General features: G+C 35.8%; 2 protein-coding genes across 6 annotated transcripts in view; one reads left to right on the top strand and one right to left on the bottom strand.

Moving 5' to 3' along the window:
- The window catches only part of ephb2b (eph receptor B2b), a 160,835-nt gene extending 148,611 nt beyond the window's left edge, over positions 1-12,224 (bottom strand). The window contains exons 1-2 of the mRNA XM_079596905.1: positions 11,868-12,224; positions 10,440-10,525 (exon numbers count right to left, since the gene is read on the bottom strand). The gene's annotated coding sequence lies outside the window, so the exon portion shown is untranslated. The remainder of the gene's footprint in view (positions 1-10,439; positions 10,526-11,867) is intronic.
- The window catches only part of lactbl1b (lactamase, beta-like 1b), a 46,335-nt gene that overhangs the window by 11,097 nt on the left and 11,786 nt on the right, over positions 1-23,452 (top strand). For 2 of the 5 annotated variants that reach the window (XM_079596910.1, XM_079596909.1), the window contains exons 3-5: positions 12,355-12,466; positions 20,144-20,318; positions 23,374-23,443. In XM_079596910.1, the coding sequence (XP_079453036.1) occupies positions 23,381-23,443 (63 nt within the window). In that variant the 5' untranslated portion in view covers positions 12,355-12,466; positions 20,144-20,318; positions 23,374-23,380. The other 3 variants (XM_079596906.1, XM_079596907.1, XM_079596908.1) reach the window with 3 other exon arrangements.

Genomic DNA, 23,452 nt, shown 5'->3' with positions numbered 1-23,452 from the left:
AGTTCAAATGTAGAGGGCAGCCTGAGCTCAAAACGCCTGCTTAAAGAAAGGTCCAACTCCACTTCCTATCGCTGCCCTCTGGTTGGAGATTTCATGAATGAGCTGGTAATAATCATGGGTGAATGGACTGTCACCTTTTCCAGTGAACGAGGGCCAAAAGGGAATATAGAAGCATAGAGAGAGAGGGCAGCCACACAGCAGTTTTTAATGGACAGATGCGAATGTCTGGACGAGACTTGGAAGTTGGCAAGCACGAGCGGATGAGGTCTGCAGAGAACGCTGAGCACCGAGACCCCATTTAGCCTCTCTGCCGTGCTGACAGGGAGGAAGCAATCAGAAATAATATTCCAAAACCAGACGTGGGATAACTCATATTTTTCAGATGGGAGGTAAAGGCTTGCAGGTGCAGAACTAAACTAATCTGATTTTGTCATTAGCACTAATTTGATTTTTCACACGGGATCAAAGTAGCCGCTTCTGGAGACCATCGATCAGCTCTCAAAATTTAGAGAGATGTCATTCAGAAATTTGGCATCCCATCTGAACAAATTAGGTTTGTTCTTGAAATCTGTTAAACAGCTGTTTAAACTACACTTAGGGTCCATTTTAAAAATTGCTGGCCAAGGACATATGTTACAGAGTATTTTCCTACAATTTTCTAATTTTTCTTAGAGCAATAGAGTATCATTTCTTGTTTAACATCCTGTATGCATTCCACAGGCACCACAATAGTGCTATAGGACAAGGTTTTCTTCACATTTGACCGTGTTAAGATCTCATTACATTTAATTTACGCATCTGGAAAAGTGTCTGCAAAACGTAACATATACTGCATTCAAGTTATATTTTAATCATAATGTTTTCCTTGGGAAATGAACCCACGACCTTGGTGTCAGCAGCACCATGTCAAGTCAAAATACAGGAACACTTTTATTACTGCGCGCTCAGAGTCTAGATATATTTTCTCTAACAACAACTTAAATTAAAGGGGGAAATGCATTAATGTTATGCAAGTTAAGCTTTGATTGCTTACAGGTATGCATTAATAGTAATCGAAGCATTTAGGACTTCACATTTATTACTGACTTTGTATAGATTTCAATACAATAATTATTTAGCCGATGCTTTTATTCTAAATGACTTGGAGTATGTAAGTTACTGTAAAATTAGCAGTATGCAATAATTACCTAAAGTATCGATTTCTAATTTACTTTAAATTGCTTTCATTTAGGGTTGTACTAATAAATAGCAGATATATATATATAAAAAAATGACAACAACAATCAATCATTGTAAATGCTACAAGTGAATTTAAGCATCACAACATTATGAACACTATGAAAATGAATATGCATTTTGAGATTTGCTTAAGATGTTTAAGATCTTTAACAGATCCTTTATTTATATTATTATATAATATTAATATACATTTATATTATTTATATAATAAAGTATTTTTAAAGATTCACAAAAGTGATTATGACAGCAAAGGCAAATGTAAACTAAAATGTAAATTTAGAGAAAAGGAGAATGCACAATTATATCAAATATTGATTGATATATACTATTATTTAACATTTTAGGTCCAGTAAGCTTTGGTTAAGGAAATTAATCATTTTATCCAGCAATGATCCATTTGATTAAAAGTGACAGTAAAGGCTTAAAAAAAAAAAAAAATTTACTGCTCTTTTGAATTTATTTTCTATTCGTCAAAGAATCCTGGAAAGAAAAAGAAAATCACGGTTTCCAGAAAAATAAGATAATAATAGTGATAAAAATAAGAAATGTTTCTTGAGCAGCAAATCAGCATATTAAAACGATTTCTGCATGATCATGTGACACTGAAGACTGGTTATGATTTTTTTTTTTATATATATTTTTTTTATATACATAGTCAACAAGTGGATCAAAAAAGTTAATCAAAGTTGTCCTAAGACAAGAACGGGTATTGTTAATAATTCACTGAAAGGTTTTGATCCACTTAAAATGTTGACTACTGTAAAATAGAAAACAGTTATTTTTTTATTGTAAATTTGAATCGCAGCCATGGAGACATTCTTCAAAAACATCCAAAAATCTGACCCCAAACTGTTGAACATTAGTATATACAAAATATAAGCTTTTATAGCCAAAAAGATATTCATAAATCAGAAAAGTTCTGATTTATTTAGAGTCCTGCAAATCACTCAGCAAAACCTTTCAATGCTCACAGCTTTTCTTGCCTCTTCACACACCACCCGGGCATACACATTCTGACAGAAATGCAGAGTTTGGGTTTGAAGGCACTAATGAAATTAAGGCAGTAGAAACCGAATGTGTTCCCCCTCACAGCTCTCATGCGCTGAGTCTTTAAAGAATTGTTCAGGTTCACTGAGCAGAGATGGAACTCTCTGGTGCTTTCATGTGCACAGGAGCATGAAGGATTTCATTTCAGAATCACGCAGAGGTCACCTCCCGAGTGTCTTGTTTTAGGGAAGCATCTTATCTGAAGTGTGAAGGTGTCAGAATAGAAGTTGAGGACAGGAAGGAAAAAGAAAAAATTAGGGTGTAGGGGACGAGGTGGCAAGATTTTGAGGTTTGATGTTAATGTGAGCCGAAGCGCTCCTCTAATGCCACTGCTCCAAATGGGAAAAATTGACTTTCTGAGGAGAGGTGCCACACGCCAGCACTCTGAGAAGCCGGAAAAGGGCTAAGTGGAGTGTTCTGAGCAGGCAGCAGCAAAGCCTGGAGCACAAGCAAATATTTCATGAGTAATTTAATATCTGGAACATGAACACTTCCCCCCCTATCATGGGTTGCGGGAGGACAGACAGCGAGCGATCTGGGAGAGAGAGTCAGGCGGAGGGAACACGACCGAGACTGAGAGGAGACGAGAACTGTGTGCGTGAACGTTTCTAAGGGCCAGTTAAGGGTTGAGAATACCCGCCATACTATGCTACCCTCCTGCTCTGGGTCATTGCCTGGACTCAATCTGTCTTGGCCTAATGCGCCTTGAACGGCGTGCCTGCTTACGGTGGGGCCAACGGCAGACGCACGCAACCTATCAGCGGGAGTTTTGCCTTGTCATCCTGCAGGGTCCTCCCTCTGTAACTTCAGAGACCGATGATGTGTAATGAGTAGCCATTAAAATTAAACCATGGATCTAGTATTTTGCCCTTTGGATTCATGGACTCTTGTCTGCTCTACCTTTAACGTACGGCTGAATCGAACGAATTGCAGGGTAAACATCGCATGCTATCGTCCATGGGTAAACTTGAGACAGCTAAATATTTTCTAAGGGTATATTTTTGTTGATGTTGGGTCACTAAAATGACAAGCAGCTCCACAACGGCCGCAGGGTGTGTCTTAATCAGCTCCCCAGTTCAGTAATGATTGCACTTCATAAGACGACCGTATTGTAGGGCTGTCCTATAGAAAAGTCCTCCCAAAAAAAGTCCAAAATGCAAGTGGAAATGTACGTATTATAATTGGAACATAATTTTTCTGTCTTTAATTGACTTTCATCCCTTACATGCATTAAAGGGAAACAAAGTCTTTTTTTATTTATATAAAAAAAGGTATAGGGTAATAAACATTTCATAAGTAAAAAAAAACACAAAAAAGGCATTTAGACATTAAATATAATTGTAAAAAATTAAATACAGAACAACAGAAATAAATATTTGTTTTATTTTTCTGTTCATTTAAGCATTTTCTGCACTTTTTTTCATAAACTAATTTTTAAAGGTTTAAAAGATTTCAGTAGATGGGGGGGGGGTATGAGTTTTACTTATTTAAAGAAATTTATACTTTTATTCTGCAAAGATGCATTAAACTGCTCAAAAGTGTAAGTAAAGACCTTTACTTACACGTGCACATTTCATATAATTTGCACAAATTATATGAAAAAATATATATAAATGCTTTCTATTCATCAAAGAAAAAAAGTATATTCAAATATTTTCACTAAAATAATAAAGCAGCACAACTGTTTTTAAAACTGTTATATAATAAGACGAAGAAGACGACGAAGAAGAAGACATGTTTCTTGAGCAGCAAATCAGCATTAGAATGATTTCTGAAGGATCATGTGACTGAAGACTGGAGTAACAATGCTTATAATTCAGCTTTGCCATGCATCATCACAGGAAATTTTACATTTAAAATATATTAAAATAGAAAACTAATTTAATATATTATAGTATTACTGTTTTTATTATATTAATCAAATAAATGCAACATTGGTGAGCATTTGAGACTTAAAAATAACTTATCGAACTTTTGAACAGTAGTGTACATGCTTAAAAGTGAATTTCTCATAACTCAGTTACACAATTTATTTTATTGAATTTTAAATGACTGAAATCAACCCTAAATACATAAGATTAAACCGACAAACAATACTAAATTTAAGAGTTAAATGAGGAATGGCTCTCAGTAACACTATTCATATTGTACTTTATAATTGTGTCACAGGTAATTGAGTCAAGTTTAGTGAATCAAGGCCATTGCTAATGTCCAAATTCATGTACAATAACAATTCACATCATCATGAACTAGGGAGCAGAATGACACAACAACAACAGTTTCCCCAAGCATAATGCATCAGTATATCATTAGGAGGAAACCAAGGACAACATGCAAATTAGCAACACTTGCTGAAGGTCAACCACAGGAGTGATCTAAATTCAAAGCATGCCTACAGTACACATCACTACATTATCTGTAATTATTCTCAGTGCGGCCAGTGAATACATGACTTTGAGGATGGCATTATTTATCGTTCTCCTTGTCTCATTTTTTAATTGGAGTCAAGAGTTCTCAAACGGGCAAAAATCCCTTGTGATGGTGTTAAATAAGTGAATTATTCATTCACACAAAACCTCTTCTATTTTTTATCTATCTGTCTATCTAGGTGAAGCTAGTTCAAGATATGTGTGTAAGGGCAACTCTCACATGCTAAATCTGTTCATGAATGTTTGAGAAATTCCTAGGAAAACACTGCCACCGCACTCTGTGAAATGATGTTAGTGCTTGTAAGCACACACAGAGCATGTATTAAGCGAGACTTCAAACAAGAAGGCATCGCACAGCAAGAACATTAATTATGTGGGGATAAGTGACATTTTTAACATATAATAGCTTTTGATGGCAAGTTTTAGCACATAATACATAAAGAACCTCTAAAACCGATGTCCAAAGACAAAATTATATATAGCCTGCAGTTGTGAATGCACATATGATGAGAATGTAAATAAAACTGACTGTTATACAGAATAATAATATAATAATACTGTGAATATTTTGTCACAACTATAAATATATTTTATATAATATATATATATATATATATATATATATATATATATATATATATATTCAATCTTTTGGTAAAAAAAACCCTACATCATTATTACTTTATAGTAGGCCTATGTCTTTTTAGACACTAGATTGTTTGAAAAGTGCTATAAAAATACAAACGCATAAAATGGTACTTCATAAATAAATACACAAATTATATAGCCTAATAAAAAGTCATATTGTATAGCACTGTATACAAATTTGGAATGACAAAAATAGGAAGATACTGGATTTTTTTTAGTTTGGAGGCTAAATTTAAATATTCAACATCCTAATTTATGGCGTAAGGATCTGAAACCAACATTCAAAACCCCTGCTACAAAAATCACACGAAATAATACATTTCTAAATATGTATCTTCTGCTGAAGCCATTTTAACAAGGTATGTGAACTTTGTCTTAACATTGTTGTTCAGTCTGTTACCTCCATTGCCCTGCGGACAAATGCACAGGTCATCAGATAACAGCGAAACATAGTTCTCTTGGACGGGCAATTGGTCAATCCCCCGCTCCTGGAAGCAGCTGTTGCCCTTTTTATTCTGAGCACTGATCAAAGCCCATCCTTAAACCTCCGCCTTAATCATTATAGGTCCTGCCAAACTAATCACAGGTCAGAACTAACGGGACACACCCACTAGTTGCTCTTTGAGGTGGTGGTGAGTGTTTTGCATGTCTACAGATAATAAAACTATTAATATTAAAATATTGTTATTACTACTTAAAGTAGTATTTTATTTATTTATTCCTGGACAATGATACAATATGAAACTACTAAATAAAGAATATATTAGATTAAAAAAATAATAAACTACAAGTACATTACAAAATATTTAAAAAAAAATGCTTTGTAGGGGTTTTAACAGGGATCCATCGTTAAAAAAAAAGAAGAAAAAAAAGTTATATAACTACGATAAGAGCTGGCATTTCAAAGAGTTTTATAAATAAGAAACAGAGATGAACCAGTTCACCCTGACCATGTTTTGATTCACACTCACTTAGCTTTGAAAAGCTCTCAGAACAGCCTGCTGTAGCCTTCCTTTTGAATCTGTATTGAAATTCTTAATGTCTATAATTTTCTGTCTACTTCGATTAGGTATGCTGGCTATTCCTGAAAAAAAAAAGGTTTCGCCATATGTGTTTAATCAACATGTGTGCATGAACGTGTGCATTGATGCAAATGTCCTTGGGAAAAAAAACATGAGTGCAAGAGTGCACATACGCATTAGGGAATATCCACACGCTTCCTCGATAATGTGCATGCTTGCACGCCTGTACGTGAGTGCATGTATGTAACTAATATTTGCTCTAGGCTGCATTGTTCTCTGCTCTGATGATGCCCTCCCGCTGGCCCAATGCCAGACTGGATAACGGGCGCGAATCAGGGGTGACTGACTGGTGAGAGCTGGCCTTGTGAACTCTGGGATATTAGTTGGCCCCTGTTGATTCTCTAACCCCCTCTAGCATCTCTGCCCGGTTACACTGTGTGAAAAGAGCAAGCAGAGAAGCGCTGCCACGCCAGTGGTGCGGCCCACATTGCGTAAAGTAAAACAGCTTTTCCATGCCACTGACTCTTCATTTCATGTGAGTGTCATTTTAAACATTTGTCAAAAGTACTATTCATTCCTTAGGTGTAATTTGTTTTTTTTCCAAGTCAGAAAAGAAGTTGTGCACTTTGGGCTTAAGATTTGTGTGTTCAAGAAGTCATTCCTACTGTGCAATAAATTTGTATGACTCAAATATTACATAATTATCATATACAATTTAAAAATGGAGTTACATTAATTAGTTTTATCACAATTATGTGAATTTTAAATCATTATACTACATTAAATCATCTCCAAACAGGTATTTCAAACAAATATCCTAAAATGACACGCATAGCTCTGATAATTAAGACTGTCATTTAAAATTAAACATGTTTCATTGCATACATAATCAGGTTATAATAAAATACATTAAGTGCCAAAGCTTTCCTGGAAGACTTTTCATAAACAAACAATTCCTTAAATGAATAAGCACTAATTCATATTTAAAAGTAAAACAGATCAAAAGGAACTGCATAAGAGGAATACCCCAATACCCCCCCCCCCCTTTTTTTGAAATTGGAAAGGTTTTTTAATTATGATGTTGATTATTATTATTATTAATAATAGCATTAGCAATAGCAATGTATCGTGCAAAAAAGTAAATTATACAAAAACATTAAAACATTATATTATTATTGTGCTAATGCCCGAGACACTGTAAATGCTAGTAGTTTCATTACTTTACATTTTATACAATCATAACAGTAACACTTTATAATAAGGCCTTATTTGTTAACATTATTAAATGCATTAACTAACATTAACAATGAATAAATTAATTGCACAGCATGTATTAACCTTTTTTTAATGTTACTTGATTATAATATTAAAATTAGTTCGCAGTGCATTATGTTACTAAACCTATGTTAACTAATAACCTAAAATTTTGGATTTTAAAAGTGTATAAGATTAATAAATGCCATAGAAATATTGTTCATTGTTAGTTAATGTTAATGTAGTTAACTAATGCCTGGTAACAAATGAAACCTTATTGGAAAGTGTAACCAATAATTATTATATGTATCGTTATTGTTGTTTATGTTAAAAAATATATATTAATTACCAGCATTAAAATGTCTTTAGCATTAGCTAATTTAAATTGAAAAGAAATGTTTATGTAAATGTCAGTAGTTTTATTACTTTATGATAATAGTCAATAACAATATCTACCTAAACACCATAATATTCATTCTCACATTGTTGTAAATGAGAATAATGCTGATGACATTCCCAAAGTGTAAATTGTCAGTAGGTTAGTTTTGTTTCAGTGCGCTGTATACACTGTGTGTATGAAAGGGTTTGAGACTCTGGGTCAAATCAGTAAATGAATCTGCACAAGCATCAGCAGTGAAATAGGCATGAAGCCTGAAGAGGCACTCACAACAGATGGAATTTCCACCGCTTTGCATGCCATACAAACAGTATGATGGACGTTACACAAAAACAGACGCACAGGGCCTGTTCTCTGCCATTTCTCTCTTGCTCTCAAACACACGCACACATTGAAAGGAGGCTTGGTGGCCGTCATCTGACCTAGACGTATTGGGTCATGCTGCTTTGCGGGTTCCTACAGGCCACGTCGTGTCAAAATGCCACACTCTTGACGGAGGGCTGAAAACGGGTTGGAGGTCGAGGCGACCGGATGAAAACAAGAGGCGCAGGCAATCAGCGTGAGGAACACTCAAAAGCAAAGGTGGTCTGTTCTGTTTGCCCCGAGAACCAAAAGCGAGAGGCAGAGGCCCTCTCGTTATTTTAGAATCTGTGGCAGCAGACACTGCGGGCGACAAACACGGCATTCACAATAACCTACTGAGGCATGAGGCGGGAGGCCAACATGGGTGAAAACATTGTGTACTATTGAAAGACAAGTGGCAATGGTGTTTTGATTGTTTTTTTCTGCTTCAGTAATTCTAAAAAGATTACGCTGAATGTTTAGGCATTCTCACACTAAAACACTAAAACACTCACACGAAACTACAAGTCTCAATGATTAAACAAGTGATGGAATATCTAGTGCAAGCATGCAATACAAATAGTTTCACAAAATGTCAATGTTTTATTCTCTCACCTTAGCCCTAAGGTTACATCTTGATTGTAAATATTTGATTAGTGACGGAAAATTCAGATGACAGCTGTGGCCAAGCCCTGGTGCATAAATGCCAAATAAAACATTTGGAACACGACTGTAAGGAAATGCAAAGCAGCCAGCTCTGTTTTCATCCAAAAGACAAGTTCTTCTGGATTCAAGGGGGAAATGTCAGGCGTGCATTTGTTGACTGGAGAAGTGACATTGGTGAAAAACCACAAGGCGCTCGTTTGAGAAGAGGCTGACTCTGCATGCATTCTCTGGTGGATAGGTCACCCTCAGGGATGTTCAGACGGCACATCGACCCAGACTGCTCTCCTAAAACGCTTGAAAATAAATACTATGAGACATTCTGCTATAACCCAAATGGCTGGGAATCTTTACAGACAGAATGCTTATTACTTGCAATGACAAAACACATTTATTTTTGTTCAACTCGTCGTGATTATGTGCTCTGCATTCCATAACATACTTCCCTCAGATAAATTGATGTTCATTTCATACTTCATATACTGACACGGTACTATATTCCGTTTAGATTCTATTCATCATGATATCGTGAGAATCTTGAAATATTTTGCATAGCTTTTGTAATTATAATGCTTCATTGAGTGAGTCACATGTTTTTATTGCAACAAAATGGTTTTGGGCAATTGCCGTAATCAAACATGCTACGTTGGATTAATGTCTAGACTTTTCCCTGGACACTTCAGGGTATGAACTGTCCTAGTCAGTCTCTGACCGTTGGCTTTCTTTTACTTCTTACACTAGGGATATTCGTTTGTTATGTATTATCAATAATATCATATGACATCTGCTTTATAATGCGTATTAAACCGCAGCATTCCCTAAAGGTTCAAAAACAACTGTATTTGTTTGCATAACCTACAACTGTTTCTCTGGATTTCAGCAGCACAATGCAAGTACACTACCATTCAAAAGTTTGAGGTCGGTAATATTTTTAAATGTTTTTGAAAGACAGTAAAAGACAGCAAAAACAGTAATGCTGTGAAATATTATTATAACTTTAAATATCGTTTAATTACTCTTGTAATTTATTCATGTGATGGCAAAGCTGAATTTTCAGCATCATTACAGAATTATGCTAATTTGCTGCTCAAGAAACATTTCTTATTATTATCATCAATGTTTTGGATTCCTTGAAAGTTTGTTTGTAACATTATAAATGTCTTAACACTTTTGATACATTTATTGCATCCTTGCTGAATAAATACATTAATTTAAGGTTTTAGACAACGTTTTTTGGAACCGGTCACATAAGAAAAAGGATACTACATGGGGTAAAAATCAGCTGTATATAGGGAGATGAAAGCAAATAAATAAGTAAAAAACATGAAGTCATCGGTCAATCTTTTCTGCTTTGTTGTCACCCTTAAAAAAACTAGATTTATGAAACATGCATGATACCGTTGTCTCCTTTCGATTTCCTCCCAGCTCTGTGGAGTGCTGTTTTAGGGTTCCCATTGGCTTGTCTTGGCCTCCTTTCTTTAAGCCTGTTTTGGAGAAAAGCCAGTTTAAACACTCATTGCAAATATTCTTACATTCATTGAACTTTGAGATGTCTAATAATCTTTGCCAAAGACCAGGAGTGTCCAATCCTATTCCTGGGGGGGCACTGTCTTGCAAAGTGTAACTACACATCTGAACCAGCTAATCAAGATCTTAGGCATACTAGAAACTTCCAGGCAAGTGTGTTGATGCAAGTTGGAGCTGAACTCTGCAGGACAGTGGCCCTCCAGAGCCGAGTTTGGACACGCCTGGCCTAGACTCTTTTTAAATAACCTTGACATGAGTTTTTTTGCTTGTAATTTTCTGTGGGGTTCATATTATTTTGTTTCTTTGCCCACCTCAAGTATGGATACTCCCAAACACAAGTTAATTTTCTCTTAGATCATGTGCAACCACAAATTCACACTGGTAAAGTCCAATTAAGTAAAGCAATTTTGTGAAAATTTTAAAAGGTGGGTTACATTAGAGGTAATTTAGGTGTGTCAAACCAAGTTCAAAAGAACTAGCATATGATGAGAACTATCATTTGGGGTAACATTGAAGGGTGATGCAGAATGTTCCCTCTAAGGGGCAGCACATAACCAGGTTTTCCCTTTAGATACTTTGTATTACAATACCGGTATATATGTTGAACGCCATCTGCTGGTGGTACATCACATCGTTTTGCAAAAAGCCACACACGCTCGATCTTGTTTGTCCCTGTATCTCAATTTATTCTGCTTGGTAACTTTAACTTAATTATTTCTATAGTTTGCCCTGGATTTGTAAGTAATATCTTTCATTTCTGACAGTTGAAATGTAATAAGTAGCTATTAATTGTGCACAATAAACCGCATTTAAATAAGATAAATATTTTATGTGTTACGTGCCTACAAGATTCTTCACTGTTATGCTCTTACGGTCTATGAGCCAATGTGGGCCATGCATGCATCTGCTTCAGGTAACGTTACGTCTGGTCGCTATTTTGGAACGCTCTGCAGTAAGTGCCCAGTTCAATTGGAAATATATAATTGTAACATTTATTTGGAGTTTACTATGACAAAATGCCCGTTTTTATGAGAGAGGTCACGTGAATTGTGCAACGAGGACTCGGAAAGCGTTTCACACGTGTTTGGTTGAACATTTTTAAGAAACATGAAACAATAACAAGACTGGCTAACCGAACTTGAAGTGCCTCTATATTATGTGTTTTATACATTGCCTGTAGCTGGTGTAAGTTAGCTACAGGTACTACCAGTTGGTTAACCGTGTATCTGTGAATGTAATCGGTATAGAGATAGCTATAGAGATAGTTCACTCAAAAATGTAAATTCTGACATTACTCACCCTCGATCGTTCCAAACCCACTTCGGAACACATGAAGATTTTTATAATGAAATCTGAGAGCTTTCGTTTCCTCCATTGACAGCTATGCAACTGAAACTTTGACGCTTCGAAAAGTTCATAATGAGATCGTAAAAATAATCTTTATAAATTGTGCGGTTTAGTCCAAAATTTCTGAAGAGACGATCGCTGAATTTTTTTCCACATATTGATCAGCGAACATAAAACAGAAGCTCAACCAAACTGTTTGACGCGCGAGAACAAACCTAATATCATGCATGCAACATAAAGGTGCTGCGTAAAAAGAGAATGAACCTCATTGGTTCTTGCACGTCAAGTGAACATGTCTCCTTTTAACACGTGTGAGTTGATGAATGTTTGTTTATATGTTAATAAAAGCCTAAATTCAATCTGTTCATCATATACATTTTGGACTTAAACCGTTCTATTCATATGGATTCGTTTTGTGATCTCTTTTTGAACTTTTTAGGCGTCAAAAGTGTCAGTTGTGTTGCCTACGTAGAGCTGTCTATGGAGGGAAAAGATCTTCATTTGTGTTCTGAAGATGAACGGACGTCTTATGGATTTGGAATGACATGAGGGTGAGTAATTAATGAAAGAATTTTCATTTTCATCCCTTCATTGTCTCCCAAAAAGAAAGAATATACTCTATCGCCTAAAAACGAGTTGCCAGGAATTCCAGACTTCTGTGACTGACCAGCATAGTTACACATTAGCATAATGCCCATCTATTGTCTTCATTGGCTGCCCGTGAACAACCTTCTTGATCCATCCTCAAACACTGATTTTTTTGTTTTTTGTTGAGTCTTAATCATACTCTAGATTTAATTATATCATATGGAACCGATCCAACCGATATAGATATTATACCGCAAAGTGATGATGTCACTGATCATTACATGGTAACTTGCATACTACGTACGGCTGAAATGTGTCATGTTGCGCCGCGTTATCGACCAGGCAGAACAATCCTTCCAACTACTATAGATAGATTCTTGAATAGCTTACCTGATCTATCTCCGCTCCTCAGTGAACCCAAACTAACAGATGAGCTAGAGGAAATGACTAGCAGTATGAGCATCATTTTCTCTAGTACATTAGAAGCTGTTGCACCAATTAGATTAAAAAAGGTTAGAGAGAAAACTAAAGCACCATGGTACAACAGTGCTACGCATGTTATCAAGAGAGAAACTCGTAACTTAGAGCGCAAATGGAAACAAACTAATTTAGAGGTCTTTAGAATCGCGTGGAAAGACAGTATGTCACGTTATAAAAAGGCTCTAAAAGCAGCCAGGGCTGAGCATCTCCGCAAACTAATAGAAAATAACAAAAACAATCCAAGGTTTTTATTTAACACCGTGGCTAGATTAACAAATAAACAGACATCACCTGAACAAAATATTCCGTTACATTTTAATAGTAATGATTTCATGAATTTCTTCACTGAGAAAATAGAAAGCATCAGAAACACAATTGTAAATGTACAATCTTTGACAGCGTCTTATGATTCAGCCTCAATTATTGCCCCTCAAGAACAACTACAGAGCTTTACAACTATAGGACAGGAAGAGCTAAATAAACTTATCACTGCATCTAAACCAACAACATGTTTATTAGATCCAATACCCACTAAACTACTGAAAGAAGTGTTACCTGTAGTGGAAGAGCCTCTTCTCAATATTATTAACTCGTCTCTATCTTTAGGACATGTTCCAAAAACATTCAAGCTGGCAGTTATAAAACCTCTTATTAAAAAACCACAATTAGATCCAAATAACCTAGCAAATTACAGACCCATTTCAAATCTTCCATTTATGTCTAAAATACTAGAAAAAGTTGTGTCCGCTCAATTGTGCTCTTTCTTGCAAGAAAACGATATCTATGAAAAGTTTCAGTCTGGATTCAGGCCACATCATAGCACAGAAACTGCGCTGGTTAAAATTACAAATGATTTACTTTTAGCTTCTGACCAAGGCTGTATCTCAATACTAGTTTTACTCGATCTTAGTGCTGCGTTTGACACTATAGATCATAAAATACTCTTAGATCGACTTCAAAATTACACTGGTGTTCAGGGACAGGCATTAAGCTGGTTTAGATCGTACCTATCAGACCGTTACCATTTTGTCCATTTAAATGGGGAAAAATCAAAGATAACGTCAGTAAATTATGGAGTGCCGCAGGGATCTGTATTAGGCCCCCTGCTATTCTCAATTTATATGCTGCCACTTGGTAATATTATAAGAAAACATGGAATAAGTTTCCACTGTTATGCCGATGACACTCAATTATATATTTCATCTAGACCAGATGATAACACTAAATTATCTAAAATGACAGAGTGTGTTAAAGATATAAAATATTGGATGACGTGTAATTTTCTTCTATTAAATTCAGATAAAACGGAGGTATTACTGATTGGTCCAAAAAACTGCCCACAAAACCTCTTACAATACAACCTTAATCTAGATGGACGTCCTGTTACTTTATCCTCTACAGTAAAAGACCTGGGTGTTATACTAGACCGCAACTTGTCTTTTGAAAATCATATTTCAAATGTCACAAGAACAGCCTTTTTCCACCTTAGAAACATTGCTAAGCTACGTAATATGCTATCAGTTTCTGATGCAGAAAAGTTAGTTCATGCATTCATGACCTCGAGACTAGATTACTGTAATGCTTTATTAGCTGGTTGTCCTGCATCCTCCGTAAACAAGCTACAGTTAGTCCAAAATGCAGCCGCTAGAGTTCTTACTAAGTCAAGAAAATATGATCATATAACACCAATTTTATCATCTCTACACTGGTTACCTATTAAGTTCCGTATCAATTACAAAGTATTGTTACTGACATATAAAGCCCTAAATGGTTTAGCTCCTGTGTATTTAAGAGATCTTCTATCGCCATATATTCCATCGCGCTCTTTAAGATCGCTAAATTCGAGGCTTCTGGTCGTACCTAGGATATCTAAGTCCACTAAAGGAGGGAGGGCGTTTTCACATCTAGCTCCTAAACTCTGGAATAGCCTTCCTGATATTGTCCGAGGCTCAGACTCGCTCTCCCAGTTTAAAACTAGATTAAAGACGCATCTCTTTAGCCAAGCATTCACATGATGCATCTCATACCTTTTATACTACTGTTAAATCAGATCAAATGCATTCATATTATGAACAGCAGCTACGCTAATTATTTCCCATCTGCCTTTTTTGTTGTTATCTCGGGACGCCTGTCCCGAGATAACTCAAATAGAGTTCGTCAGCTCCAGTTATGTATCCAGCCTCTCATGGAGACTTCAGATGCCCCAACGCCTGTGATGAGACGACTCGACGCCTGTGAAGAGACGACCCAACGCCGGCGATATGTTATGCCCTAAATTTCATGATTAACTAACTGTATTTTGTGTGTATATTTTTGAAATGCATTTTCTGTAAAGCTGCTTTGAAACAATGTGTATTGTGAAAAGCGCTATACAAATAAACTTGAATTGAATTGAATTGAATTGTGTACCGATAAGACGCTGTTTTCTGCTCTATAAAAGCAAATCCTCTTTATAAACACTTCCAAAGGATATGGATGTGTGGTTGAAATTACCATAGGCTATATACACATAACAGCTGTACAAACTTTGGGAACTATATGTTTAAAAATATATTTTTTTTTAAGAGAAGGCAGAGTGGGGAATGTCAGGACAGGTTGGACTCATTTATGCCATTACCACCAGCAAATGTAGTTGTATTTAATAGAAGTTGTGTAATATTGATTAGTATATCATCTAAAGAAAATAAACAATATCAATGTTTTCTTTGGCTTTCAGGTTTTACCAATTTTAATAAGACTTGAATGATGTTTCTGTAATGAACCCGTAGCTGGAGGCAGATTAGAAGAGCAGAGCTTCTTTATTGTAATCTGTTAGGTTTGTAATCAAAGTCCAGGCACGGTTCAAAACATAACAAGACAGCAAACAATAGACAAAAAGGGTCAAAACAATACCAAGGGAAAATGGTTTGTAAGGCACATAAACTGGCAATACTTCGCAATGTGTTCACTGAACCACATGGCTTATAAATCTACAAACAGGAAGTGCCACCAAAACTCAGATGACAGCTCCCTCTGGTGGAGGGATGAACTGTTCATGGGCTGATGTGTTATTCATGCACTATGATTCTAATATAATGCGTTAAATTAAATGAATAAAGAAAAAAATATTATAAATATTGTGTTATAAAGAACTTAATATATTTAATATTCAACAATATTATTGCCTGCATTGACACCATTATATGAGAACTGAGCTGGACAATGACATCTGTTTTCTCCAGAGCTGCTATATGTATAAACTAAATTAATAACTTTTTTACAACAAAAATGAACCATCATTGAACTTACTTAAGCTGGACTATGACGCTGTTTATTTATTTATTTATTTTTAGATCTGTATCACTACAGATCTATATCACTGCTATCTATGTATGCCCAATAAAGCTGTTTTTTATGAACAGATTCAAATCTAATCTTAAAGGCCCCGTTTTTCCTGTGTTTTTGAAGCTTTGATTGTGTTTACAGTGTGCAATATAACATGTGTTCATGTTTTGCATGTAAAAAAACACAGTATTTTTCACAAAATGTACTTATCTGTATACCGCTGTTTTCACTGTCCTAAAAACGGGCTGATGACTTCCTTGTTCTATGAAGTCCCTCCTTCAGAAAAACGTAACGATTTCTGATTGTGCCAGCGGTTCCTGTGTTGTGATTCGACAGCAGCTTAGCGCACTTTGCCCGTAAAGGTCACGCCTCTTACCATAACGTGGAGATGCATGCGCTCAGTGTTATTGTAAGGTGATTTGACTCCGGGATGAAAATAACAGCATCTCGACGACATGGCAACAAACACACTCTTCAAACGCTACTCTTCCTCTTCTCTGTAGGAGCGCAACAAGACCACGCCCTCTTTTTTTGTGTATTCCTGTGTGCGGAGGTTAGTCAAAAAACTGTTCTAGTGACGTCATTAAATCAGGAAGTAGAGGGATGTAGTCCAAACCGGCCGTTCGCTGTAGGCTTTGAAAGGGGACTTCTGTTAAATCAAATATCTCGCTTGGCATTGAACTTTGAGTTTTATAATTGTACAGGTATTATTTATGCTCTAACAGCAACATTACACACTAGCTAAAGTTTAAAAAATGGGATCACGAAGAACAGGACCTTTATTATGGTTTTATGAGCACTGTTGTGAACAGTAATCTGCAGCTAACAGAGCAATTCACGCTATTTTTACCACTCAGTAAAGCACATTCCACAAACATTGCAGTCCTACTGTATGTTTACTAGCGATATAACACCTAATATAGAACATTCTTCACTAGATGAATGCGCTAATCCACAAGAAACTGTGTGTAGCGTAAACTGTTACTGACTGTCATAATACTCTGAACGCTGGCCACTGACGTCACTGCCATTATATGATAGGATGAGGTGCCTTACTTGATCCAGGTTAGCTGTTCGCTTTTTCCAATATTAAGAGATACAGACCCTCTCATCTCCCTATAATAAGACAATCTCTGACTGAATCTTCGGACGAGTCGTTTGAGGATCATTGAAAAATGTGGTGATGTTCAATGTATATTATGAGAAAATGACTTTGTCTCCTCATTTCAGAATGCACTGGTCCACACACACACACACACACACACATTTAAAACGCCTACGTGCAATAAAAAGTGTAGCCTACTGCATTCAACAGTTCATTTAATTTGCATGTTTTATGCAATAATGTGACAGAATTGTCTGCCATTTATGCCAAACCATTTATTTATTTTTAAATCTGCTAAAAAATACTTTTGATGCCTGTTGAAATCTGTCAATTCACTTTCATGACTTTATTACAGGCTAATCAGTTAACATTATGCTAAGCTAGCAGGCTAAACTGTTGGTGGGCTTGCTAGCCAACTTAAAAAAATACATTTGTTTAGCGCTTTTAACAATCTGTGCAATTTTAATGCAGCTTTACAGTAAATCATACATTAATGTTTTAAGCCTTAAAGCTTCCAGTGAGCAAGCAAATGGTGACTGATGGCAAAGAAAAAAAACTCAATAAGATGTCAAGGACGTAGTGGGGAGGGGAAAAAAGCTATGGGAACCATTTTATAAGAATCAGTCATTGAAAGGGCTGTATAGGTGGTCAGTGGGTGTGCTGTCTGAGGCTGATATAGCCCATTATTTTTGTATAAATCTGAGGCTGTAAAGTGTGCATCAATGACATGACGATTTTACCTAGCCTATAAAAAAATTTTCAACCTTCACTTGAGATAACCTGATTATTCTGCCCAACTGCATCGTGTGTAAACACATTTATGTATTTCACACACCCCATTAAGTTTCAAAGCACATCCAGAGAGTATTCATTTTATGCCTTTATATGTCACAGGAGGTTTAAATATTGCATTTTTGTTCTAATTTTCGAAGGTCCTTTTGTTCAGTTTATTTTCTTTTTCCCTCGTTGCTGCTCTAAATCTGACAGCCACCCTGTTGCCTCTTTAATTCCAGTCGTTAAAGGGCCAGGTATAAAGCCTTTTCATCTCCTGAGCTTTTTATCCAAAGAGATTGCATTTCCTAATTACTTGTAAAATTGGAAACAACGTTATTTGGTTTGAAAAGTTCTTCTCTCACAAATAGACACGTTAAAAACAAAAAACTGCCACAAACACGCATGAATGTGTCGTCTGCTTTTGGTCTGCTTTACCAGACCATTGGTCCAGCTTCTCTTTTAGTTAATCACAAATGGCTATAGCAGGCTGCAAATTATGCATTTGCACATCATAGATTACATCTATATCAATACTTTGGAACAAAGAGCCCAGCTGACCATCTTTGTGTAATTGTGTACAAAAATTGATTGCCATTTTCACACGAGCATGCAGTAGTCATTATAATTTGTTTTCGTCTCTGTCCACCTGTAAAATGAGCCGGCAGAGGAAAAAAAAGCCCAGAGTGAGTGGCAGACGGTCAAATCATTCACCAGGACTCTTTATGTTTTCAGCAATGCTTCTCTGGCAAGACGATTAAATCAATGAGGACAATCATAGGAATGCATAAACCCATCCATGTGACTTTGGGATGAAAATCATGATTGAATTGAACAGTCATGTCATGAGGGATACAGGAGAACTATGTGACACCCTTTGGATAATGTGCAAGGTTATTGACTTGATAGCTTTTTTAATACCAGAATGTAGAAATGCTTTTTGAAGGTCTCTTGTGCTATGAAAAATAATCTCATAGTGAGCTGTGATGCACTTCTCAAGTTCTCAGAAGTCCTCTTTTTTTCTTTTTGTTACTATTTTCTGTTTGCAAATTTAAAAAAAGCATTTATTTTCATGCAGTCTGCTCAAACTGAGAAGAAGAGCATTAGACAGTCACCAGAAGATTACATTATTTCTCTAGATTGTGTACATGTGCATTTTATATAAATCAAGGGTTTCATATCTGCAGAAAGCTTTTTGCTCTCGCCAAAGGAAACACGTGGAAAAGTGGTTTCAGACTGAATGAGTTTTGTGCTGTCCCCTGCTTTCAGCTTTGCCGTAACCAGTCAAATTGCACGCATGGGTCTGAATCATAGGTCTGAATAATAAAGTTATACAAGATTCAACTAATTTTTAAGTCAATTTAATGTAATTTAAGTCGAAATTACTTAAACTTCCAAGTTGATTGTACTTAAAAGATTTAGGGCAGCAACTTTTTACCGATGCATTTTATGATCGTTGAAAAAATTATTTTGTGTTCTGCATAAGAAAAAAAGTAGGTTTGAAACAACATGGTGGTGAGTAAATGATGACAGATCTCCTTTCAAGAACAGTATAACCAATTGTAAATCTTCATGTTTCAATCACAAATCACATCTTGAAGGTTTTGCGGTTGTGAGGCTCATATTTCTCCAATAACTATAGTGAACAATCCCTTCAACAATAAATAAAAACACTTATATTACAACTGAAGTCTCTATCTAATGGAAAACAAAGTCAAGTGAATGAATTACTTAATATTTTTGAGAACCTTTGTTGTTCATTTAGTGTGATTGCCTTATATACAAATACATTGTATCTTGGTTTGATATTTTTTCATGCAATGCATTTAATACACTTTTAATTTGGCTTAAGCGTCCAAATACTAATTAAGCAGCATTGCCTATAGGCCATCTAGTGACATGGTTTGCTGTGTAACACTACAGCTCAATATTTGTGCTGCCTGTTCTCCAATGTTGGCAGATGTTGCAGATGGCAGATAATCCAGAATCTTGGGTCTGGTGCAAGCTGGATTTATTCATGACCATGATACCAACATCTGTCGTGACTTCACAGTAAGCTAGCTGAACACGAGAGAGCGTGGAGTGTGAATACTCCATCGTCAAAGAAGAACAGAGTTCCTAAACCTCAATTACGGGTAAGTTCATGTTCAAATAAATGTGTTTATTGCATTTTGGTTTATGCAGCTATAATAGAAGAAAATGTAAGGACGTCAGTTGTGCTATACAGAATTTTGCTAATGCAATGTACATAACTAAAATTTTCAATAGCAGGTCCTTTCCAGACAAGGAAGTGTTGAGTGTGACCAAAATATTGGCTTTATAAAATACGGGCAGATCATGCTTATTTAAATGTGTATTCAGAGATTTTTACATGTAGCAATTGTGAATAGCTTTTAAGAATTTTGCTTACGATTTACTTATTTCTCAGTTTAAAATTGTAAATGGCAGAACAAAACGTGATACAGATAGAAGAAGTGGACCAGATAGACATTACTGAAGCTAGCAGAAAAAAATCTAATCATATTTAATCTCACTAATACCCAGGGTTTATGTAAAATGCTTGCTACATGAAATATGCATTTGTCATTGAAAATGGTTTATTTGCATCCACTTTAGCATATCTTCGTATTTTCTATAAGGTACACTATAGTATAAAGCATACTTTATCCGGCACACTATGCTTTTTTTATATAAAGTACGTTATATGGGATATATGCTGGAGAAGGGAATATTTTTGCAAAATATTACATTGTCACAATACTGCCTGTGGGCCACGAGGGACTGAGAAGCTTTGCAGATCCATGGCCTCTTGTATGAGCCACTGCTGTATATATTAAGCTGGTTGCTCTGTGACTGCGGTAATACAATATAGCCAGCCTGCAGGAACAGTGCCAAAATTATGACCGTTTATGAAAAAAATTATACGAATTGGCGAGTTTGTATTCATATTCCACATGCGTAGGCTTTCCCTTGTGCTCAAATTATCAGTCACAGTGAGACGTAAGCTTTATCTGTATAGTATAGAAAAAAAGAACGAAACACAAAACACATCATTACTGAAACTCTGTTCTATAGAGAATTGCATAAAGGCATTTACAAATGCATAATTTGAAATGGCCAAGCAAGGAGGGGAATGGTAATTCATTTTATGTTTAAATAAAGTGACAATGATTGGAATGGAATACAAGCTTACAGCATATGGATTGTTATCATATTTTATAAAAACTCATTCCCTTATGTCATCCCCAAACACACACATTTACAATAACCGTAAACACTATTCACCTGTTTCCATATATATACTTCATTCTATAACTTTTACCTTTCATCAAAGTTATACATGAATTTTGAACAATACCCGTTCTTGTCTTAGGACATCTTTGATGAACTTATTTGATCCACTTCAGATGTTGACTACTGTAATTAACTCAAGTCGTCACAAGCTAAACTCAGAGAGCATGCCTTTCAGGTGCAAGCACTATTGCTGCAGTATTGCATGTATTTTTGTGTACAATACCCAGATGATCTTTTACTTGCCAAAATGAGCAGTACAACAGAGTATACTGCATATTTTATACCCTGCAATGCACTTAACATTTCTAAACCATTGTGGCAATAAAGTAATATCAACCCATTTTAACCTCTTCCTTGACTTATTTAATAACATTTTAAAATAACCAATTCTATAATTCGAAGATGATACGTGGAAGACACCCATGTTATAGTAGCTTTGTTTCATATTGAATACACACTAATTGACAAATTTCCTTGCGTCAGTGAGCCATACAGACAGATAATGAGCTCTTAGGGACTAAAATAGCACTGGTCCATTTACTATGCTGCAATTCATGAAATTGTGTCATAATTTCAGTGTCACTTGCATAAGGTTTTAATTGGAAATGGACGTGCGATTAAGCAAATCCTTTTTAAATTGCTGTGTCTTTGGAAATATTAGCTACCTTTTGCATTACTAATGTCGTGTTGCGTGATTCAGCTAGTGATTCATTGAAAAATGTCCTTTTTATGTGCTAGACCAAACAATATCCTCTCAGGACAATGACTCATCTGCAGAACAACAGGTTTTGTTCAGATTTCACCCTGAATTCATATGAATGTGAGAAAAGAACAGGTCTTTGGTGGGCATGTATAGCCCTCTGGACCCTGCGTGCGAGACGTATTCTGAATTTTAATAGCAGATGTTCACATAACTCTTAAAATGTGAAGGCTCATCAAATATGTGCTATCACTCCCTGACATCAATAGGCTGAGTATATAGTCTAGTCTATCGGTCAGAGCCCATAAGAATAATGTCCCCTATCCTTGAGGGCTAAAAGGAATGTCTGACTGCTTGGGTTCAAAAGGTGTGAGTCACATACAGATGAGATGATATTCTGTGTCTTTCTTGTGCTGAGTTAAAAACAGCAGAAGATCCGTTAGAGAAGCATTTATTCACAGATGGCAGCTGCAGATAATTGAAAGAATTGAGGAAAAAATGACACCTGAATAACACCTGTGAGGAGCACATGCAAACTATTTATTGGAAAGTGCAGAATGTAAATGTGTCTTACCCATCCTATGTGGACACTAAACTAAACATGTATTTTTTATTTTACACCTCTTAACTCGTTGATTGGGTTGATTAACAGAGTGTGCTCCACTCGTGTATAATTAGGTTTGATTATCTGAATGTGCTTTGTTAATAAAACATCATATATGACAAAGGTGTATATATATATTTTTTTTTTGTAAATGTCAGTTCCATATTCACATTTCAGATGCACTACATGATTTTTTTTTTACCAACTTTGTTTGTTGGTTGAGCGTTATTTATTTACATGTACTTTGCCTACAGTACATGTTTCTACATGTTAGTTAAACACATGCCTTTGATTTGCCGGACAAAAGTTTTTAAAATATGAATGTTTATTTTTCACTTTATGCCCCCCCAAAAATATCAAAATGATTTTTATTTTTAAAATGAGCAATATGCTCATCGTAGAAGAGATGTATTCATTGTATGCAACTGTGTTTTTATGTATTTTCGAATAAATTAATAGATGGGACAATATTTTTTGCATCAAATCATTGGCCTATACAGAAAACCTCCTGCTTTTTTCTATATATGCCTCTTTTTCCATGTAATTTGACCGTACCATGCAGTGAATTGTCTTGTATTTTCCGCTTTGGTAGAGTAAACATGGGAGAGACGGGGAGCAAGGTGGTCCTGAAGGAGACATCTGTGGATGGAGTCCAGCCCCAGGTAATTTCC

The sequence above is a fragment of the Phoxinus phoxinus genome, assembly GCF_949152265.1.
Source record: "Phoxinus phoxinus genome assembly, chromosome: 22".
Taxonomy (NCBI): domain Eukaryota; kingdom Metazoa; phylum Chordata; class Actinopteri; order Cypriniformes; family Leuciscidae; genus Phoxinus; species Phoxinus phoxinus.
The sequence above is the reverse complement of the archived record's forward strand: the minus strand, read 5'-3'. Positions and strand labels throughout refer to the sequence as shown.